The 23,922-nt window shown below is 37.8% G+C and overlaps 1 protein-coding gene and 1 long non-coding RNA gene across 2 annotated transcripts; both read right to left on the reverse strand.

Annotated features, from left to right (window-relative positions):
• Positions 1–928: 928 nt before the first annotated feature.
• Positions 929–23,525, reverse strand: LOC131221928 (uncharacterized). The gene is made up of 5 exons (XM_058217234.1): positions 23,370–23,525; positions 17,442–17,751; positions 17,206–17,328; positions 16,154–16,444; positions 929–1,453 (listed from the first exon to the last, which is right to left on the reverse strand). Exons 2-5 carry the CDS (start codon positions 17,718–17,720, stop codon positions 1,247–1,249), a joined length of 900 nt encoding a protein of 299 aa, XP_058073217.1. The 5' UTR covers positions 17,721–17,751; positions 23,370–23,525; the 3' UTR covers positions 929–1,246.
• On the reverse strand, positions 6,507–13,036 carry LOC131221929 (uncharacterized). The gene is made up of 2 exons (XR_009159669.1): positions 9,233–13,036; positions 6,507–9,103 (listed from the first exon to the last, which is right to left on the reverse strand). It is a non-coding gene; the product is annotated as an uncharacterized LOC131221929 (long non-coding RNA).
• Positions 23,526–23,922: the final 397 nt, after the last annotated feature.

Here is a 23,922-nt window from a genome sequence, read left to right on the forward strand (position 1 = left end):
CTACCTGATGAATGGCCTGGATTTCTTACATGTGTGCCATTCACCTAGATCCTGACTCGTTTCTGCCCCATCACATGTTTTGAGTCAGATCATTGGCCAACCATTCATTTCAACAGTGGGACCTTCCTGATGAGCAAATCAGCCCGATTTTCTTGCCAAGTGATGTTCATGGCCCCGATCATACTCACGTGTCTTTAAACCGTCCATCTTTACAAAAATGGTGGCCCAGCTGATTGGACCACGCAAACAGGCTAAGCTGGGCCATTCATCATTGGCCCAGAACCGCCCAGTATAGACACCAGTCTAGAATGCAAGCCTCGGCCTGGCCTTGAGTCCTCACGGACCAGTTCATTGTGAAAGGTGTCTCAAAAGATCAGAGCCTTCAGATTCTCAGTTTGTCAGATCAGAATCTGTATGTTTAAATTTCAGTTTTTACAAGGTAAGCCCACGATTTAGTTATCCAACTGGTAAATGATGGGCCCCACTGAGGATGCCAATGCAAAATAATGAATTAAATAAATAAATAAAGATTGGAAGACTAGCCATTTTTTCCCTTTTTTGGTTGAACATGGCCTCTGTTTATTTGTCGGGCCACCTTTTCAAGGGCTAGGATTATTCCATGTGTGAGATTTTTGGCACCTGGGACATCACACCATCTGCATCACCTTTCTGGAAAGACATTAGGTTCGGTCCACTCCTCTTCCAGATCTGTGCAAACATCAGAGCAATCCAATGGTCGTATACATCCGTCACTGGACCTAACCTTCAAGGAATGAGTCCAAATGCAGCTAGTTGCAGGGCAAGGGCCCATATACTTAGCCACCAGATGGTTTCACAACAGTATACAAGGCTAGCTATCATGAAAGTATCCAAATGTTACCTAGAGTTCTATAGAGATAGCATGCCACTTTTCTCTAAATGCATATCATACGATAAGGTAACGATGCCTCGTTTTTCAACTATTACAAGCTCTGATAAAGCACAAATGTCCACCGCTTCTGCTTAATAAAACAGCTGCAGAATCCCGCTTACTACACCGAAACAGCCTACCTGGAAAAACCACATATTCATCTGCGTAGACCCTAATAATAACGATACACATCGAAATCTGGAATGCAAGTTCAGTAAAGCCGGGTTTCAAACGATAATAGCACAAGCATTACAAATACAAGGGGAGAAAAAAAGGATGTCGGGATTCATAACTGCAGATGATCGCTGAAGATTCAGCTTCAAATTCTTATATGGATCATTCGGATTTTCCCATTTTCATCTTCGCTGCAATATCACCACTGTAAGGTGCGACGTGATATGCATACTGCTGCATGACGGAGAAAATGACCATCTCCACGCAGACTAGGACATTCTGCAGGGCTTCTTGGATATGCTCCACGTCTAACCAAAAGTGATGAGATTTGATTACCCCCGCGGAGGCTAAGATATTAAGCACAATCCCCTGCCATCAGTGAGAAAAGGTGATAAGTGAAATGGTTTTAATTTAGAGACCTATATCATTCTATGGAATAAAGGATATTTGTCGTAAAGGATTGTTCGAGTCCAAGATGTCAGTCTCATAGACGTGTGGATGCCGAAAAGCCAAAGAGAATTTATGATTGTTCCCGAAGAATATTTGGTATGTTGCAAAGTTTTGATGTGTTTCTATCATAGTTTAAAAACTCGACTCAATGTCTATCCAGGTTGAGTCGACTCAAATGAGTCTTTACTTGACTCGATATTTAATAATTTAATTAAAAATTATTTATAAATATTTTAAACAGTTACATTTTGGTAAAATATAAACAGATATGGAACAATAAACAAACAAATGATGCTTGGCTTGTTGGCTAGATTGTTGCTACTGCTTGAGGGCTTGGGTTTGAAACCCAGTTCTTGTCGAGGCATTCAAGTGAGGAGACGTCTCTCTCTTGGACGTATGATGCTCTCCTCTTTGCGTATGTCTATCCATCCGTACGCATGGTGCAGGTGAAGCCTAGTTACTTTGGGCTTTGTCATATGCTCTCTCATGTGGTGGTCTATATAAAGAGGCCACAGTTAGAGAGATGTATTCCATTGGATCATCTTCTGGGTATTCCTTGTACGGGTGAGAGAGATGTAAGCCTTGTATTTCTTTTCTTTTTTCTTTTTCTTTTTTATGAAGCTGTATTACTACCCCGTGGAGTAGGCATACTGCCGAACCACGTAAATTCGTCTCTTGTATGTTGTTTTTGGTTTGGCTCTTTTGGCTTTTTGTTCAACCTTTTTCATTGTGATTTTGGCTTTGCCTACATTAATCACATGCGGGTCTTTTTTCGCAACAATTGGTATTCAGAGCCAACAGTTGAAAATCCTTTTAGCACAATATCAGTGTTGGCATTTGTGTTGCAATTGTGTTTTAGATGGATGAACCGAGTTTTATCAGATTTGAAGTGCCGAAGTTCGACGAATCCAATAATGTGTTGTAGAAAAGAAGATAAATGCAGTGTTAGTGAAGTAAGGATGTGCAATTGCGACTCAAGAAAAAGAAAAGAAGACGAGGAGTTTGAGGAGAAAAATCAATTAGCCATGGTGGAACTTCTTCTTGCACTGAATGATTCAGTTTTATTAAATGTGTCCAATCAAAGCAATGTAAAAGGTTTGTAAGACAAATTGTGAAACCTATATGAAAGGAAATTGTAACGACCCTAAATTTTCATACACTTAGAATTGCGATTAGTGGTTAAAATTTTATTTTTTAAATTAAGAACAAAAATAAGTCAATAACTAAGTTGGTAGAGACACTCCTGGTTGAGAGAGAGGTTGAGGGATTGACTCTTACTGCTGCTGCCGCTACTCTCAGTTGTGGGCGAGGTTAGAGGATCCATTCCTAGGACAGTAATAATAACCTTTTGCCAAATGCCACAAAGATAAGGAGTATGGAAGAGGGTTTTTCCTGCAAGAGAAAAACCCTAGAGAGAGGGAGTTCTCGGAGGGCTTGATCAGGTAAGTCACAACCCTTGGATCTCTTTTATTTTAATCTATTTGGCTTATTTTTGCCGATCTATGCAATGGACGATGTGGATTGGCCACACGATCATTGCATAGGTGTATAGAGAAATCTCAGGAAGAGATGGTTTGGAAATCCATATATGAGCAATAGTATTTTGTTGAATGGATTAAATTGCTTGTATCCGGTTGTCTTTGGATGGATCTGAATGGTTCATTTAATCCTAAGGTCCAAAAGATATCAGAGCCCAAATTTTCAGATCGATCTGATCAATGGATGAACCATTTTTATCATATCTAATCATAGACATTAAATTGTATATTAAGTTGTGTATATATATATATATATATATGATCGGATCATATGATGGCCCAAGTCGATCAAATCTAACCGTAGGAATCATTTTATACCTTCGATTCTAAGATGGTGATTAGATGAATTAGATCTGACCCCCACCATTTATGCTTACACTGGGATAGATATAACTTGTTACCTAAAAAGTATGGATGGATCTGACTGTCTGATAGATCATAAAGTTGAAAGGGTAGAAACGTACATATTAAGACTTTGAATTAGAAGTTTGAAAGCATCGGTGGTATGAATTTAAACGATCTGTTGACCCATTCCCAATTTGGGATTTAGTGAATTAATGGATGGTTCAGATAGGTCCCACATGATTAGAGAAGCACTTAAAATAAAAAATTAGGGAAAACCATAAAGTTTTAAAGATTCAGATCGTCTGCATTTGGTGCAACATAGCTGGATCGATTGATCGAAGGTGATAAAAATAGTCCAGAGACTTAAACATGAAAATTTCAATTTTGTTCGATCGATCGAAAGTAGCACAAAACTGTCCAGTGACCAAAGTCCATAATTCGAAATTCAGATTGACCAATCGACAAGATGGTTCGATCGATCGAAGGTACATTTGGATCGATCGAGCAAGCATTTTCAACCGATCGAAAGGGACAAAAAGTGTCCAGAGAGTTATGTTAGAAATTTGAATTTATCTCAATCGATCGAAGTTGATGTTGACTGAATCTTGATCGATCAAGGGAATTGTCAATCGATCTCGATCGGTCGAAAATCCACCGAAATGTTTGGTTTGATTTGAACTTTGATGTTTTAATTAAAGTAAATTGGTAGCAACCCTTAATCATTTGAAAACATTGGGATGATTATATTACTTTGGTTAGTCAAAGGGATCCAACATTGAAAGATGACTAATTATATGTATTGTGGGTGAGATCAAAGAGAATTCAAAATCTAACGGTTGAATTCTCCGTGTGGGCTATCTCGAGTTAAAAAATTATTAACCAAAGGTGAACTAATCAAATAGGTTTAGATAGATGCAAATAGAGCTATTTGAGCTATGTAATTAGGTAATTGTCAACCGATTGATCTCGAGGTAACATATCAGAATCCACATCACCAGATTTCATGTGAGTGATCCCAACATGTTTCCTCTCTGTTGTGATTAAAATAGTTGATTGATTGGTTGTCTTGCTGGTTGTGATTCTTTGTATTGAGTGCTTTGTTGAATTTGCTTCGAATAGAAAAGCCATATATTGTTACATGTGACAATTGTTAATATAATGCATTAGTCATTCTCATGCATTCATATCATACATCGCATAAATGCGTTGAATACCTGGGGGCACTCCTTGGATGACCTATAGGTACTTGCAGTACTGGGTGACTTAGGGGACCATCCCTGGATGCCCACAATATGTGGAAGCCTGCCAAGATGGTGGAAGCCTACCTCAAAAGGGGAGATGCGGGTTGATGGAATCTAACTCAAGCAAGTGGACTAATCAATCCACTTGATGCATTCACGCATCAATGCATCTCATTACATTCATTCATTCCTATTTTAATTATGATGTACATGAACCATGATGGGTTCACTCACTGGCCCTAGCAAGCTGACGTTATATTGATGGAAAAACCGTATGGATTTAGTTGACGATGAAATAGTCGCTCTAGTTTCAGGACAAGAAGGTGAACCAGTGGACAATCCATAAGGGCATTGGCCCTATCTTGAAGAAGATGAGCTGAATATGTTAACTCACTAGCATCCCTAGTTGAAATTTATGTTATTTCTTTAGTTATGTTTCTAAACTGATTTTGATAGAGTAGATGAAAATTTTGAATGATTAAAGTATTTGTTAGTCAATGGTTTAATAAAACCCCAAATGGGTGGGCTGTAGTAAAATGCTTAGCTTTTATTAATGATATAAACATGTGAACCGAATGCCTATAAATTATCTTCGTGGTGGATATGTGTGTGATTGGAGTAAATGAATGTGAGATATCTTGTTGAATGTTTGTGATTGTGAACTTAGTGTACATTTTAACTAAGCTTTTGAAAAATAGTATGAATATATGGTCTTAGTACACTCGATGTACAAGTTATAGTCCGTAACTCAGGTCTGAGGGTGCACACTCTATATCCGAATTGCTGGGCATGACAGGAAATCGATGTCAAACAAGAGCTTTCTTTGACGAAAATTGTATAACTTGGAGATAAAGGAAGGTCTTCTTTGCAAAAACACTTAAATGGGTTCAATACACTGATGGCAAATTGACAGTGGTCGATGTGAAGATTGACAATGAAGTAAAGGTCACACTTCTACTTTGTTTGATGCCAGATATACATGATGGTTTGATTATGAATCTCACCAACGGTCCAAATCTCAGTATGGTGTGAGCCATGTCCACGTTGCTTACCGAAGAGTCTCGTAGAAAAGCACATGGTGAATTTGTCGACGATGCTATGATGTTTAGAGGAAGGTCTATTGAGAAAGGCACTATTAAGAGAGATCAGAAGAGATCTAAGTTAATAAGGCACAAAACAAGTGTTAGAACTGTGGAAAGAAGAGTTATGCAAAAATTGTAAACTCAGAAAAGCAAACCAAGAAAATTACAGACTTGATTCGCATGATAAGCATTGGATTTGAAGGGTTCCTAAGGAAATCTAGTTGAGAAAAACAATTCATCCAAGGAATTGGAAGTGTTATCGACAGTGATTTCGCGAGAGAACCTGAACCATCAGAGATTGTTATATATATATATATATATATGATGGCGACACAGTTTACATGAGTGATGATAACACGTGAAATATTGGAGATGCAAGAATAACTATGTTTGATGGTATCACACATATAGTTTCTGGTGTGCGGCACATACTAGACATGAGGAAGTCTTCTTTCTTCGAGAAAGTTCGATGAAGATAGCTATGAGTTTTCTAGTGAAAAAAGTCGATTGAAAATTGTAAAATGGGCAATGGTGGTGGCGAACAGAGAGTTAATGGGTGGATTATATCGTTTGGATGGAGATACTGTGGTTGGTGATGCTATTGTTACGTATGCCATGATAGATTTTGCTACAATTAGCCATCAAGGTATTCTGTAATGGTAACGGTGGCCATAATGTTTGTCACCGTTACCTTTACGATACAGGTTGTAACAGCTACTCCGGCCGGCCCACATAATGGCTGTTATAGTCTCTCTTTTTTAAAATAAAAAATTAAAAAAAAAAAACCCAAAAACTTATATCTGCCCTGTAACGTTGAAAAAAAATCGAAAAACCTATATATGTCATGTAACAGACCATTACGGGGCTATTATGGACTTTAAAGGAAGCGTAATTGGCCGTTAACGATAGCTACAGATCATTTTTTTCCATGATGATTGTCATAGTCGTTATGGCCCAGTAACGTGTAATGACTACCATTGTCACCTTCAGGAACGGCCTTTACGACCCAATAATGGCCTTTATGGCATATCATGTCTGTCACAGGTGGTTGGGCTATAATAGAAAGCAATGACTAAAGGTACTTCTTAATCGAAATTTATTTCCTAGTTTAAAGCACTTAATTTAGATTTTACTTTATTATTTTTTTTTACAATTGCCTATTTAGAAAGCTACATGGAACTCATTTATCCTCATCCACTACAAAAAGTAAGGATGTTTTAAATCTAATTCATTCTAATGCTTAGGAGCCTCAGCCTCTTGTTGATTCCCTAGGAGGTTTGAAGTATTCTGTTTTTTTGTTGATGATTTCTTCATGAAAATATGGGTTTACATGTTGAAAAGGAAGAGTAGTTTTTTTCTTGTTTTATCAAGTTCAAAACATTAGTTGAAAATTATAAGGGAAAAAAAATTAAGTGTTTAAGAACAGATAATAGTGGATGAAGCGATTAAACCATCACCGACTACTTGATGCAATTAAACCACTGCCCAAGCAACACGCTACCAAAATCAAACGCCCCTTTGATTCTAATAGCATGCAAAATATGCGAGGATTGTGTGCAATAAATAGAAAGAAGATAATGAAGAAAAACCCAAAACCACAACCACACAAGAACACACAATATACATGGTTCACCGCTTGGGTTACATTCACGAGCAATTCAGCAAAGAAAATTCACTATGGCAAGGAGAGATTACAAAGAAATAAGGAACATAGTACATTTTTCAAGAATACAACAAAACCCTCTTGATTCCAAGCTCAAAAGAAAAGTCATCCACCATTGCAATGCTAGCAATAGATCTTCTCACCCTCGAAACCTCGAGTAGAAATCCTTGGGAGCACCTCTTGAAAAACCTTAAAGCCTTGAATATAGCCTTTAAGAAGAAAACCCATTTCTTGAAACGCTCATGCAAGAGAAAACCCTCTTTCACTCTCTAAAAGTCATAACTCTATTAACTCCAATACAACTTACCCTAAAAGCCCCCTTTTGACAAGTTAAATGTCAAAAATACCCATTCAAGGGTCTACTAACAATTGGACCTTGTTAGCATATGAAACATGGGTCATATGGGCTCAAGAAAGTGGCTAAACCCATAGTGATTTTGGTGTAACTATTTTAACAATTGGTAATAGCAAAATCACTTCCTTGCCTTGCCAAACCACCATCATTACCTAGACTTGAAGCCTAGAGAAGTCAAGCTCCAATCTAACTTCTCCACTTGAATAGTCTTTGAAAGCATATCTGCTACATTCTCCTTCATTCCTAGTTCAACAAATGAATTTGTCCATCTTCAATGACCTGACTAATGAAATGGTGTCTACTTGCAATGTACTTGCTTCTCTTGCGATTAATCGGATTCTTCGCCAAATAAATGGTGCTCATATTGTCACAAAACAAATCCATAGGTTTACAAACAAAACCTATCTCTCCCATAAGTTCTTCAATCCAAACTGCCTCCTTACAAGCTTCCGTTGCTGCCATGTACTCAGCATCCGTAGTCGACAATGCTACGATTCCTTGAAGCTTTGACATCCAACCTATAAGACCATTTGCATAACGAAATACATATTCCGTAGTCGATCTTCGCTTATCAAGATCACTGGCAAAATTTGCATCAACAAAAACATGCATCACCTTTGCCCCTTTGCTATATGTAAGCACATGATTACTTGTACCTCTCAAGTATCATATACCCATTTCGTTGCCTCCCAATATGGTTTCCCCAGATTTTCCATAAGACGACTAAGCACCCCAACCGCACAAGCTATGTCCGGCCTAATACATACCATAGCAAACATCAAACTTCCAACAACACTTGCATATAGAACCCGAGCTATATATTCTTTTTCCTCCTCCGACTCTGGACTTTGTTTAGAAGATAACATGAAATGAATGGCTAATGGAGTCTTTACCAGCTTTGCATTGCTCATGCTAAACTTGTTGAGCACCTTTTCAATAAACCTCATTTGATAACGTGACAAGGTTCCACTTTGTCTATCCCGTTCTATCTCCATTCCAAGGATTTGACGTGCCATCCTTAAATCCTTCATTTTAAATTTTCTACTTACTTGAGCCTTCAACTCATCAATCCTTCCCTTATCTTTGCATTGCAAAAGCATATCATCAATATAGAAAATCAAGATAAGAAAATTTTTATCTCCTAAAAACTTGAAATGCAGGTAATGGTTATAATCACTTTCTTTTATATTCAAGACTTAACATAAAATAGTCAAACTTTTTATACCATTCCCCTGATACTTGCTTGAGGCTATATAATGATTTATTCAACTTGCATACGAGATTCTCCTTACCCTTTACAACAAACCCTTCTAAATGTTGTATGTATACTTCTTCCTCAAGGTCCCTGTGTAAAAAAAGGCCATTTTTACATCCATTTGTTCAAGTTCCAAGTCTAGCAAAGCTACAAGTGCAAGAACAAATCGAATCGAAACAAGTTTCACAACCGGTGCAAAAAACTCCATAAAATCAATACCTTCCTTTTGTGTAAAGCCCTTGGCAACTAGTCTTGCCTTATCTTTCAATTTTACAGCTTGCACTTTCCTTGATTTTATAAACTCACTTGCAACCAACCACCTTACGACCCTTTGACAATTCCACCAAAACCCATGTATGATTTATTTTTTTTTAAGTGCAAACATTTCTTCTTGCATGGCCTTCTTTCAATTTTTTTGAATCTTCACCCCGCATAGCTTTTTCAAAAGAGCTTGGTTCTTGATCTTCGGTGATTAGAGTCCTCAATGTTGTAGGATCCACATAATCTTTGAAATATGTCGGTTGACGGCTTTCATGACATAGACGTTTCGTCATAGGTTGTGCCTCTTCTTCACCATCTTCTTCAATTCCTTTAGTTTCATCTTGATCATCTTTCTTGATTCATGGGATTTGCAATATTCGGCACCAAACATTACAGTGCATCTTCAAAACATTGAACATCATATTGTCGCGGACCTTCTTTCTCCTCATTTTGACCTTTTGAACCTCATAAAAGCACATGAGACTCATCAAAATGAACGTCCTGGCTAATGATAATTTTCTTGCTCATCGGATCCCACAAACGATAGGCCTTTTGCTCATTTGCATAACCAACAAAAACACATTTCTTGGATTTAGGTTCTAATTTGTTTCTTTGACAACTAAGAATTAAAGTAAATGCATCATAGCCTAATATCTTTAATTCATAATAATCACAAGGAGTTCTAGAGCATACCTCTTGTGGTGTTTTCTCCTCTGGGGCCATAAATGGTGATCGGTTGATGAGATAGCAAGCCATTGATACAACTTCCGCCCACATTTCTTCCTTAAGCCTGGCCAACATGCTTACGATTCATTCTTTCAGCCACGCCATTTTGTTGAGGAGTGCAGACAATTGTGAAGTGTCACTTGATTCCTTCGTCCTTGCAAAACTTGAGGAATTCATTTAAAGTAAATTCTTTCCCATTATCCATCCTAAGAGTCTTGATGTAGGGCCCTGTTTGCTTCTCCACCTCTGCCTTGACATGCTTGAAAGCTGTAAATACATCACTCTTGGACCTTAATGTTTTCACCCATACTTTTCTTGAGAAATCATCAATGAATGAGACGAAGTATAAAGAACCGCCATGAGAAGCGGTCGGTGACGGCCCCCACACATCTGTGTGTATGCAATCAAGGACAACTTTGCTTGTGTGACTATTTTTTAAGAACTTCCGCCTATGTTGTTTCCCATGGAGACAGTATCCACAAAATTCCATTTCACCAAACTTCATCATGGGTATTAAATTCCTTTTCACCAACACTTCCACAGCTCTCTCACTCATGTGACCCAACCTCATATGCCATAACTGCAATGGAAGTTCACCATTCTCCACAACCACATTTTCCATGTCATTTGTCACTGTGCTTCCTAGCAACTTGTACAAATTTTTAACCTAGATGCCTTTCATTATGACGCGAGCTTCTTTGGAGACTTTGAGTACTCCCGCCTGCCCTGTAAATTTACAACCATCCGAATCTAATTCCGAGAGGGAAGATCAAGCTTCTTTTCAATCCCAACACATGCCTCATGTTTTCAAGTCTAATGGTCATTCCATTAAATATCTTCAATGCGACCGAACTAATCCCAACCGTTTTGCTAGTTGAGTCATTTCTCATCAATATAATACTGCCCTCATGCGATTCATACGAGCTAAACTACAAGTGATTAGGACATATATAATGAGGGCACCACTATCCAGTATCCAATTTTGATAAAATGTCGGATTAGAACCTGCCACCAACACTTCATCTTCAATACACGCCAATGTTGACATCTCTACTTGATTGGCCTCATTCTTGGATTCGGAATGTTGCTTGTCATTGTTTGAATCAGATTCTTTTGAATTTTTGTTTTTCCTTTTCCAACAATCTTTCTTTAAGTGACCAGTCATGCCACATACCCAACAAGCGCCTTTGTCACCCTTTGATGTTGATCAGCCCCGAGACTTGCTTCTTGAAGAATTCTTCGATTTGCTACCATGGTCATTCGACCTTCCTATTGTCATAAGAGCTTCCACTTTCGACCCACTTGAACTTTTCAAAGATAAGGGTCTACTAATATATGGGCTCAAGAAAGTGACTAAACCCCCGGTGATTTTGGTGTCTCTATTTTAACAGAGGAGAATACACCTCAAAATAATTTAAGAATTTTTACAGTAAGCATGGCATTGAGAGGCACTACATGGTCCTTAGTACTCCATAGCGTAACGGAGTTGTTGAATGTATAAACTATACACTTATGGATCGTGCTAAGAGCGTGCGTAGTTCAGTTAGGCTGGAGCAATGTTTTTTGGACGGAAGTCGTTAACACGACTTGTTACTTGATAAATCGTTCACTGATGACTGCACTAGATTGCAATATATATGAAGAAGTATGGTTCGAAAAACCTGTTAATTATCCATTCCTTTGTGCTTTTGGTTGTGACGTTTATGTGTGGATTCCCAAAGAACACATGACTAAGCTAGATGCAAGGTCTAAAAAGAGTATTTTTCTTGGCAATGCAGATAGAACATGGGTATAGATTGTGAGACCATACTGTTCACAAGTTGGTGATTAGCCGATATATGATTTTTAATGAGTATTCGCTACAGAAAAACATAAAATCGCCAAGCTCAGAATCATGAGAGATAGTTGAATAGGAATCTCCAAACGATGTTCAAAATCAGCATGTTGATTAAGAAGATCAACAAGTTGATGATGTTAAAGATGAAGATGATGAAGAGCATGCGGATAAGATATTAGGTGGTGAAATTCAAAATAAACAAGGTTGACCGAAGAGAGTTACAAAATCTTTTGTTTGGCTCAAAGATTATGCTACGGCTACACTTGAATGACAGATAAGCACGAGCCTTATTCATAGTAAGAGGCATATGAATATGTACATGTTAGCCAATGAAAAGTGTCCACAGAGGAAGAGATGAAAGTTTTGCATAAAAACAGGACTTGAGAATTAGTTGAATTACCTAATAGGCGGAAAGCTATTGATGGTAGATGGGTTTACAAGCTGAAAAAATATACTAATAGAAATGTTGAAAGATACAAAGCTCAATTAGTGGTAAAAGGGTATGCTTAGAAATCAGATATTAACTTTAATGAAACTTTATTTCATGTTGTCTGATTAAGTACTATTCATACTATGTTGACTATGACACTGGTGCTTGACTTACAGCTTAAGCAGTTGGATGTAAAAACTAGTTTTCTACATGAAATCTTAATAAAGAAATTTATATAACTCAACCCGAAGGCTTTATTGAAAAAACAAGAAGAATCTAATTTGTCGACTACACAAATCGCTTTACGGTTTAAAGCAGGCGTTAAGGTGCTAGTATAGGCGGCTTGATTCCTTCATTGTGAGATTGGGATTTCATAGTTGTGAGGCAAACTATTGTGCCTATGCTTGTAGCTATGGTAATGGCAACATTATTATCTTGTTATTATATGTAAATGACATGCTAATTGCAGGTACTAGTATAGATACTATTGCAGCATTAAAAGCTCATTTGACTAGAAAATGAGATATGAAGGATTTAGGTGTCGTTAATCATATTCTTGGGATAATCATACTTAAAAACAAGAAGAAGAAGAAAATCTAGATAACCTAGAAGAGTTATGTTGAAAAAGTTCTACACCGCTTCAACATACAAAATTCTAACCCAGTCAGTACTCCATTTCATCTTGGTTGTAAGTTGCCTTCAGAATAATGTCCTAGCACAAAAGTGGAAAAGGCATATATGTCTCAAGTACCATATTTATCAGCGATAGGAAGCCACCAACCAGACATTGCACAAGTGGTGACAATCAGTACATACATGGCAAAACTTGATAGAGATTATTAGACTACTGTGAAATGAATCCTTTGTTACTTGAAGGGTACTTCTGAGGTGGTTATTTATTATAAAGGCCAAATTTTAGAATTGGTCAAGTTCGTGGATGCAGATTATGTAGAACATCGTGATAAAAGAAGATCTTATATAGGTTATGTTTTCTCTTTAGCCGATAGTGCGGTTAGTTAGATGTTGAGTTTGGAGTCAGTGGTGGCCCTGTCCACTATAGAAACAGAGTATATGTTAGCTACACAAGCATGCAAAGAAGGTATTTAGTTGAAAATGTTGCTAAAAGAATTGAAATTAAAGCAAAAATTGGTGTGATTCATTGTGACAATTAGATCGCATCACAATTAGCTAAGAATCTGGTATTTCATGCTCAGACCAGGCACATCAATGTTTAGTTTCACTTGTTCATGACATGGTGAAAGATTGTTAGATTTCATTGCAGAAGATTCACACCAACGGCAATGTAACAGATATGTTGACAAAGCCTATTGCGAAGGAGAAGTTTGGTTAGTGTAGGACTTCTCTCGGGCTTGTTACCTGATGACATTTGGGTAGCTGTTATTGGGAGCATGTTTCGCACTATTAGATAAATTAGTCTTCAAGTGGGAGAATGTTGTGATGATAAAAACTCCACCGTCCCGAGGCATGTAAGTGGCATCTCCTTGCATGTATGTTCTCCTCCCAGTGTACGTCCATACGTAGGTACAGTGCAGGTGAAGCCTAGTTCCTCTGGGCTTTTTCATATGCTCGCTCATGTAGTGGTATATATAAAGACGACCACAGCTAGAGAGAGGTATTCCATTGGATCATCTTCTGGGTATTGCTTGGTGTGGGATTGCTTGTGCAGGTGGAAGAGAGGTAAGCATTGTAATTATATTTTTCTTGTTTTAATGAAGACGAAAGGTTTGTGTTACTGCCCCATGGAGTAGGCATATTGCTGAACCACGTAAATTCATGTGTCTCTTATTTCTTATTTTTGGTTTGGCCCTTTTGGCTTTTTGTTTGGCCATTTTCTTTATGGTTTTGGCTTTGCCAACTTTGATCACGTGCAAGTGTTTTTCCACAATAGTTCTTACCTTTTTGTTTGAAATGCTTTGCAAGCGAGTAACTTGCTTTGGGTCATGTTGAGTCGAGTCAAATCGACCGGGTCAACAAGTTGACTCGACGAGTCATGCAGAGTCAGGATTAAAATCAAGTTTCACGAGGACTTGGCTCAAAATCTTGCCTAGTCGAGTTGACTTGGCCAAGTTCCAAGTCGATTTTCTAAGTTTTCAAACTATGGTTTATATTTCATTTGGATGGGATGTCTACACATGTACGCATGAATTAATGTTTAGATGAAGTTCACATCTTATCATATGGCTATACAGAGCAGTGTTCAGAGTATCAGTGTCATTTTAAAAAAAGAAAAGAAAAAAGAAAAAAGCAATTCCTATGAACTTTTCATCACTTTTGAAGTTTAGTCCATCTTTGTTTCGACTTGAGATTTTTCTTGAAATTCAAACTTTAATGTAATAAAAACCAAGAGTGATAGAAATCACCTAATGAATAAATTTCTTTTTTAAAAATCCCCCCCCGCCAAAAAAAAAAAAGACACAGATTTTTTAGTTTTTGAAATTCTTCCATACTTTCTGTCAATTTTCAACTATTTATGGATGCTTCCCTGATATTAGGGATATTATTGCTGGTCTAAGGGAGATTATAGCTGGTATTGCCGATGCCAAGGAACTTTTATGAGGGATTCTTCTCAAGATATTGTTTACTTTGATAATAATGCCGATATTATTCAAAATATCGGTGATATTTTGAAATTTTTAAACTTCTAACAATTTCAGTATTGCTGACTTGACAAAATGATAATATTAGCAATATTGTCAATAATATCACCAATATTTGGAACATGACCAATGTTTAAAATCATAGAATGTAAAGCCCAACTCAACGAAACTTGATTTTGTTTGTTTATTTATTTTCTTTTATTCAATCAATTTTTTGTAAGTGTGGCATGCAAGCTGTTAAGAATTCTTTAGCAATATCACTAGAGAAGTAGACGGTACTGAACTTCGGACGGTAGCAGTGTATATAACAAAGAACAATTCCTTAGAAAATTTCCATGTCAACACACAGGTTGCACACAATCAAATATTTTTTTTCTTTTCAGATGTTACTCAAATAATATTTACAATCGTACTCTGCAAATAATTATCTGGGTACATTTTTTATTAATATTCCGTGCCTCTATGAAATAATGTAATTTCCAACATTATCAATTAGCCAGGCAGATGCATTGGCATATCTAGTTTGGGAGAGTTGTCATGCATGATACAGATGAATAATTCTAGGCCTGAGGTATCACTGCTTGAATAGTATCTTGATGCAGCCATTTCGTACAAGTGAGGCCCATGGTTCATTAATCCAGACTGTTGACATTCTGAGACCCACCCCATGGTTCATTAATCCAGACTGTCGACATTCTGAGACCCACTTGAATGTAGGGGATGACCCAAAACTCTTCCAGATTGGAAGATCTAGCCATCCACAGTACGGTCCATAAAAGAAACAGTCTGGATAACTGAACCATGGGTGCCATTCATGTAGACTGGTGCATCAGGACACCATTCAGGTTTTGGTACATGAAGATTCTGTAACTCCTCAACACAGATAAAACCTACATCTAAGTTTGATATGTAATTGGTTAACGTTTAATAATAATAAAATTTCTTTAGGGGCTGTTTGGGTAGGGGATCCTGCAAACCCTCCATGTAGGATTCACCATACCAAAGCAGCGCCTTCCGCCACATAAATGCAATTAAGGTTTTTTTTTTTTTAACTTAATTGCATATATTCAGAGGAAAGCACAGCTTTAGTGTTGTGAATCCTATGTGGAGGACATAGGGATGACCCAAAATCAGGATTAGACTTAATCCTGATGTTGCCGGATCCCCTACACAAACGGGCCTTCAGTTTTGCATTTAATGCACTCAAAGGGGTTCTTAAACTAAGCTAATTAATACAGAAATGAGATTTGAGTTTCATGAGAACTCACCTGCCAGAAGCAGAAGAAAACAATCCCTTTGATGCACAAGAACTTAGACAGAGGCTTGTGGGGTGCCAACTCCTTGGCAAACACATGGTAAAAGATAACAAGAGAATAAAGAGCCAGGGAAACAGAAACGTTCAATATCATGGTGAAAGTCCAACTGATCCAGTTGGTGTACCACCCGAGGAGCTGAAGTGCTATCATCAAAACAGAGCAGACGGGCCGGATGATGACAAACTGCCATGTCCAGTGCTTAAGGAGCTTCAGTGTATGATGGTCCAGACGAACAGTGTGAGGCTGTAGTTGCAAAAGCAAACATATGTCATCTACACATTAAATCGACAATTTCGGGCACAACACTAGCTGGAGTACCCAAGGGGTAAATGCAAATATTGACAATGATGTGGTGATTATAGAAAGAACTAAAATTAAGTGTTGAACTTCTGCTTTCTCCCTTCGCCACTGTCTGAATTCTTGGTAAGGATGTCTTGCCTCCGTGCTCGGTCTGGATTTGAACCAGTCTGTCCAGGCCTGTTGGGCTTGCCCTATTTAAAATTCCTACTTTGTTTAGCCTGGGCCCAGCCCATTGACAGCCCCATTTCTTGGAATTATGAGCAAGGACAAGTGATCCAAAATGCTCGCTTGGCTAAACAAATTCACAGAATTATACTTGTGTTGGTGTAAACGATAATAAACAGAAACTAATGAACATGCAAATGAGTGAATGAACCAAAAGGGAAAAAACAAGGTGTGTGTGTGTGTGTGTGTGTGTGTGTGTGTGTAGAGAAAGAGAGACAGAGGGAGGAATTGAGATGTTGGTGTAAATGCCAAACATCAAAAGACACTTCCTATCTCAACAACTGACGGAGACATGTTCCCAAGAAAGGTAAACCATATTTGAAAGCATAGTCATTTAAATCAAGGAATTGAGATAAAGTTCTACTGCTATTATTACATATATCATTATCTATTTCCAGCAGCAATTCTAACAAAATTACAAGAACAAACGACAGCAGAGGAAGTGGTTAATGCTATAAGTTCCAAACATGAAGTCAAACCTGAAAAAGAGTCATGGGGAAGGAATGGTGAATCTCTCTTCCTTTAATCCCATCTGGGACTATGTTTTTACTAATAGATATATTTAAGTAACTGTACATCAAAGCCAAGAACTTAGCAATCACCTGCAAATGAAAACAGAAATTTAGTAAAGAAATGAGGTCGAGAAGCAGGTATGTTCCAAAGCAATTTCATCATTTACGACAAGGTGAAGCTTACTCCTAAGCAACAGACTTACCAGGGCTTCATAGCATTCCTTAATCGAATCCAAGAACGTGAAGAAGACCTTGCTTCCCTTAATATCTAACAAACCGACAAAGGAGTCGATGGCATATAAAGGGGCCATAAGTATGATGATAAGTATGGCCTTTTGCTCCTTCGGATTTTTCCAATAGAATAGATGCTGCGATAGCAGCTGTAATGTGAAATGCAGCGAAAGTAACACACAGCACCCTGACCCTAGCAGAGTGAGTGTACCGCGATCCATTGTTGTAAAATCCACAGTTGGTATATCCATTGTCAATGAGAAGAGAATACAGAGGTAGAACCTGAAAACCAATGCAGTCTTCTTCAGGATCCAAAAGTAAATGTGACAGCTACCAAAGTTTCTACTTCTGAAATCACATTTCCCATCCAATCACACATGCCAAATGCCCAGATAAGGAGTCTAGAACACAAGATCTGAAGAAGAAATTGAATTTTTTTCCTAGACCGGTAAAGCTCTAAAAATTCCAAGATCTCCTCAACGGGAACATTGAAGCTATACTTGCACTCAAACACCATTGCAAAAATAAGGTATTCGGCAAACATCAAAGGTTGCGACTAATATGTGGGGCATGAAACGAAGCAATAAACCCTTATCATTATACTATAAACAACAATACTGGCAAGAGAACATCGGCTCAGATGTAATAGTCCAAAAGCTATCTATCCTTTTCTGAATGCTTTTCCCATGTCATTATAGTTGCAGGATTCATTACAAATATAGATTTCATTCTGTCACAAAAGCAAAACATGAAAATTGCATGACAATAGCCCGAACTTTAAACAACAATAGCAAGAGTGAGGATTTATCTTGTCAAATTCTCATTACAATTATGGAAGTTGAAAATTGTAGAAAAACTGACAAAACTGGCCAACAATCCTTCCTATTGAGTTAACACAAAAATATAAGAAATCTATGCAAACAATAAGAACCACAGAGAAGAATAATGATCAGCAAATAACACGATTAGAGTTGAAAATTAAATATTAATTAGAGTTGCAAACACAAATGCTTCAAATGTCTGGAAGAAGAAAAAAACAAAATTGAAGTAAAAAAGCAACAACATATACACAAATAGAAATACTTTGATGCTCTAGCAGATTGTGATGTTCCATGGGCGTGCAAATTAATTGTACAGATGGCAATATGGCATAAATCCAAAGGCATGCACATCAGTTGCATAGATGGCAATATGGCATAAATATACCTCAAATTAAATGTCCAAAATGAGGTGGCATTATAAGTGAATCATAACTTAAACATCACTCTAAATGTATGGCTCTAATTAGCTGATTAGTGAGCATCTAATGGATGGACCACATTAGACGTATGGCTCTAATTAGCTAAAGTTGAAGACCAAATGGCCCACATTCAACAAAGAAAATGTCCAAAGTCAATCTGGTTTTGGGGGCTATGCCGTATCTACATTGGGACCCATTGGCTAATAAGATGAGGTGAAGTAGACTCCAATGGTTTGGTTATGTGCAACAAAGACCAAAAACTGAGCTGGTTGAATGAGTGAGTAGGTAAAAGTTGAAGGCTAAAAGGGTAAGGAGGAGGCCTAAAGGATGTGGATGGAGGTAGTAGGAAAAGACTTGATAACCTATGGTCCAAATGAAGATATGGCCCTTGATAGAGTGGAATGGTGGAAAAGGATTCACGCAGCTGACCCCAATTAATCGGGATAAGGCTTATATGGTGATGATGATGAATTAAGCATCACCAGTTATGGCATAAGAACTAGCTCTTGTAAACACATTTAAAAAGAAAGATGAACATTTAATAACCTTCAATAGTGGATCATATACAAGCTAGATAGACTTCTTTCTACTTAGAAAGACAACAATGGGTATATAAAGATTGCAAGGTTATACCAAGAGATTTTGACTTCTCAACATTAGGGGTGGCAATGGGGGCCAGGTTTGGATTGGGCCAGGCTAGGCCCGGGCTTAGCCCAACACTTGAGACCCAAAGCTCAAACTCGACGTCGACGCAAGCCTTTCATGGGCCTAGCATAGCAGGCCCTAGCTTGAGGCCAAAATTTTTGGTTGGGCCTAGGCCTGGGCCCGGGCCCGACCCAACTCAACTACACCAGCCCAAAATTTGATAAAATCCCTATTTTCCACTTGAATATTTCTAATATATCTGATGATCAAGTGGGCCCACAAGCACAAGACATAGATATTTCAGAGAAATCAAAAGAATCGGATAAAATGACATGAGCCCAAGCTCGACCGAAAATTGATCGGGCCATGCAAGCAAGGCCCAATCCCAGCCTACATGCCAAGCAAATAGGTCCAAGCCTGGCCCAACATCAAATCAGGCTCATTGGGTCGGGTGGGCTAGCTACTGAGCTCATTGCCATCCTTACTCAACATAAATTAATGGTTATGGATACTTACATGAAGAGATGGAAGAGGAGTGAAATTTAATAAGTGTTCAAGAATGAGGTGGACTTTAAAAGGAGAGAAAACAACATTATTAGTAATAAATTGATGGAAGAAGAATGTATGTTGTGGAAGAAGTTAATGTTATGTGGGATGAGATGGCATATTGCATTGGGAAAGTGGCCAAAGAAGTTTGAGTATCTTGAGGGAAATGCCACTAATATAAGGAAACCTGGTGATGGAATTATGCAGTCCAAAACGCTATTAACAAGAAGCGATCATGTTTTTTGCCATAGTAAGAGACTAGAAACAAGGAAGATTTAGAAGAATATAGAAATGGAAGAAGAAAACTAAGTAATAAGTGAGGCTAAACTTAAGTCATATAATGATCTATAAAATAGATTGTGGACAAGAAAAATTGAGAAAGATGACTTCTAACTTGCAAATATGAGAGATGGGAATGGTAGGGACATTGATCGTCTTAAATGCATTAAGAGCGATAAAAAGAAGGTATTTTTTAAGGAAGACAAGATCAAGGAAAGGTGAAGAAACTATTTCTAGAACTTGTTAAATGGCGTTAACTCTGAGAGCTTAGGAATTGAAGGAATCATAAACTCAAATGAGGGCGAAAACCATAGACACTTTCATAGGATTGGGATATCTCAAGTGTGAAACAAGCTTTGAGAAAGATGAAGATAGGAAACACTGTTGGACCAAATGGTATACCCATGAAGGTTTGGAAGTGCACGGGAGAAATTGGTTTATTTCGGTTGATAAAGTTATTCAACAAGATTGTAAGATTGAAAAAAGAAAAAGAAAAGAAAAATGGAAGAAAAATACCATGGTCCCTATTTACAAGAACAAATGAGATGTACAGAGTTGCACTAACTATTGTGGGATTAAACTTATGACAAGAAGGTCAACCATTGAGGCTATTTTCTTACTTAGATAATTGTAGGAGAAATATATGAAGAAGAGGAAGGTTCTCCACGTGGTCTTTATTGGCTTGGAGAAAGCATTTGATAGGGTCCCTAGAGAGATAATTTGGTGGGTGTTGGAAAAGGATCATTGAGTGGACACATTGACATGATTAAGGTTATGTATGAGGAGCGATAACAAATATAAGGACTACGGTGCAAAGACAAGTGAGTTTTCTACTATTGTACGCTTACGCCAAGGTTCAGCATTAAGCTCATATCTTTTCGCATTGGTTATGGACGAGTTAATGAAGCACTTCCAAGAAGAGGTTCTATCGTGTATGTTGTTTGTACTGTGACAGTTTTGATTGGTGAGACCAGTGTTTCAAATAACGCCCGTAGCGTAGCGGTAGCGTACGCTACGTAGCATAGCATGGCCGTAGCGCTACGTAGCGTCCTAAATAGTGTAAATCCCCTATAGCATACGCTACAAGGGTCGTAGCGGACGCTATAACTACGTAGCGCGTAGCGTAAGCTACTATGTATTTTTTTTACTATTTTTTATTTTTTTCACGTTTTCTTTGTTTCTAATGTTGATGAATGTGACACTTGTATTGTACTTAGTACTTTTAACCTATAGGATTTTTATTTCTTTTCATAATTGTGACTTGTGGTTTCAATTAGACATTATTAATTAAAGTGGTTTGCTTAGAAAGTTGTTGATGTGATAATTATTTGATCTGGCTTATATATGTGGATTGACTTTTGATATATGATAACTAATAACTTTTTTGAACATGCTTATAATTAATAAAATTAATCATCTTTTAGGCATTTTTATATATTTTTTTCCTTTTTTTCACCATTTATTATATTTGTCGTATTTTTAAATTAAAAAATAGAAGTATTGTGTAGCTTACACTACACGCTTCGTATTTACGCTACACGCTATAAAGGGTTGAACGCTACGCATCACGCTACCGCTATTTAAAACACTGGGTGAGACAGAGGGGGGCGCAAACGCAGAGCTAGAACTATGGAGAAATGCTTTAGAATCTAAAGGTTTTAAAATCGGTCAAACTAAAACATAGTATATAGATTGCAATCTTAGTAACAATAGGAGTGGAAACAAGGAATTAGTTAAGATTGCTAACCAAAAAGTACCCCAAAATGACCATTTTCAATATCTTGGGTTGGTAATTCACGAGAGTGGAGAGATTGGGAAGGATGTTGTTCATCGAATTAGAGTTGTGTGGCTGAAGTGGAGATGTGCCTCCAGAGATTTACGTGATCCCAGCATACCAATCAAACTGAAGTGGCTATAAGACCAACTATGCTTTATGGGATGGAATCTTGGATAGTCAAGTATCCACATGTTCATAGGGTGAGGATAGCTGGTATGTGCACGTTGAGATGCATGACACGGAAGGATAGAATAAAAAATTATTGCATTTGGAGAAACTTAAGAGTAGCACCGATAGGTAAAACGATAAGGGAAAGTAGATTTAGATGGTGGAGCCATATGCAACAGGAACCAATAACTGCTCAAGTTAGGAGGTGTGAGTTGGTTCAAATTAAAGGTTCTAAAAGGGCACGGGGAAAGCCCAAAAGGACATGGGTTGACAATCAAACTTTCGGTAGGGGAAAGTGAAAAAAGTTGATGGATCAGATTGTCTAATATGTGTAATCTCTTTCTTAACTACAAGCCACCCATGATAGTGTCCACTAGATGAACAGATCCAATGGATATACCCACTGGCACATGTACCATGTAGAGATAGCTCTACCTTATCATCAGAAATAGGGGTCATTTGGATGCCCCTAAGTTTTTAAGTTGTAAGTGATTTTCGCCTGAAAAGTGACTTTCAGTTGTAAGTCATTTACAGGGAAGTGACTTCTCACCCAGCCCCGTAAAAGTTTCCTAGCAGTTTTGCCTATTAAGTGACTTGCAGGTGAATTTCCTCATCCAAACACCACATGTAAATGACTTATAAGTCACTTCCCACTTACAGAACTTACAGGCATCCAAACGACCCCAAGATTCTCACTTTCCAAAATCCTCCAACCCAAAAACCAAGATCATTATTTCTCCAGAAAGCCCGACCATCAAGATCAACAGTCTCTATCAATTAACATACAAATCTAGAAGCTTCTCCACCCATAACAGTTCATAATTACAAATCAAAAAATCAGAAGGAAACAAAAAAAAAAAAAAAACGAATTTTCAGCTCCACAAATCATGATTAAAATTCATCACAACTGCTAATCTTTCACAAAATAATTCATAATTTTCCGAATATTTCAACTGAGTAAACCACAGCTAAGATCACTAAAAAGTTCAATCATCTATCTTCACCGACTTCCTACAGATTCATGAAACAAGACAGGATCCGATCTCTTCTCTAAACCACAAAAAAGAGAGAAAGTCACGATTCATGAGCAAGCTACCAAAAGATTTCCAAGAACTACTCAAATCGAGCAAATTAGGTCAACGATCTGATCACTAATAGAACGCAAGATCCAAACCGTAGAATCCATCAATTGAAAGATTTCTTCAAAGAGATTGGAAGGAATGGGAATAGGAGAACAGATCTTACGGAGAACTCTTCGATCGCTGAGAGAAAGAAAGAGAGACGGAGAAAAGGAAGTGAGACTGCAATGGAAGGAGTATTTATAGGGAGAGAGGTCTCTGGTCTGCGTGTGTTCTTCTGCAATGGGAGGGACGAATGAAGGAGGGAGGCTAGCCGTCTCTGAATGGAAGATAAAATTACCATTGTGAATGCTACCTTTTATCCAACGTCTTTTATGAAAAGTCCAAAACTTATCTTTCCAAATTGGACCTTTCACGTACGGACAGAGCATTTCAAGACGAAAATACCCCTGCTTTCACAGCATTGCACATACGGATAGGGGTATTTTTATCCTCAAATGCTCTGTCCGTACGTACAAGGTCTAATTTTTGAAGGTAAGTTTTTCACTGTTCATAAAGACGCTGGATAAAAGGTATCATTCACAGTGATAATTTTCTCCTGAATGGAAGAGAAATTTACGACTGTAGACCCCACCTTTTATCCATTGGATATTCTTGAAACAATACAAACTTAGAATACGCAGTTGGACCTCCTCGTACGGAGGACAAATTCCAGGACG

The sequence above is a fragment of the Magnolia sinica genome, chromosome 12, assembly GCF_029962835.1.
Source record: "Magnolia sinica isolate HGM2019 chromosome 12, MsV1, whole genome shotgun sequence".
In the NCBI taxonomy this organism is placed as follows: Eukaryota; Viridiplantae; Streptophyta; class Magnoliopsida; order Magnoliales; family Magnoliaceae; genus Magnolia; species Magnolia sinica.

Excerpts from the sequence above, each read along its gene's own strand:
- LOC131221928 (XM_058217234.1), bottom strand. The coding sequence starts at position 17,720 with ATGGATATACCAACTGTGGATTTTACAACAATGGATCGCGGTACACTC. Across the intron at positions 17,329-17,441 it reads AGGAATGCTATGAAGCCCTG|GTGATTGCTAAGTTCTTGGC; the intron begins GTAAGTCTGTTG and ends TTTCATTTGCAG. Across the intron at positions 1,454-16,153 it reads TTTTCTTCTGCTTCTGGCAG|GGGATTGTGCTTAATATCTT; the intron begins GTGAGTTCTCAT and ends CACTGATGGCAG.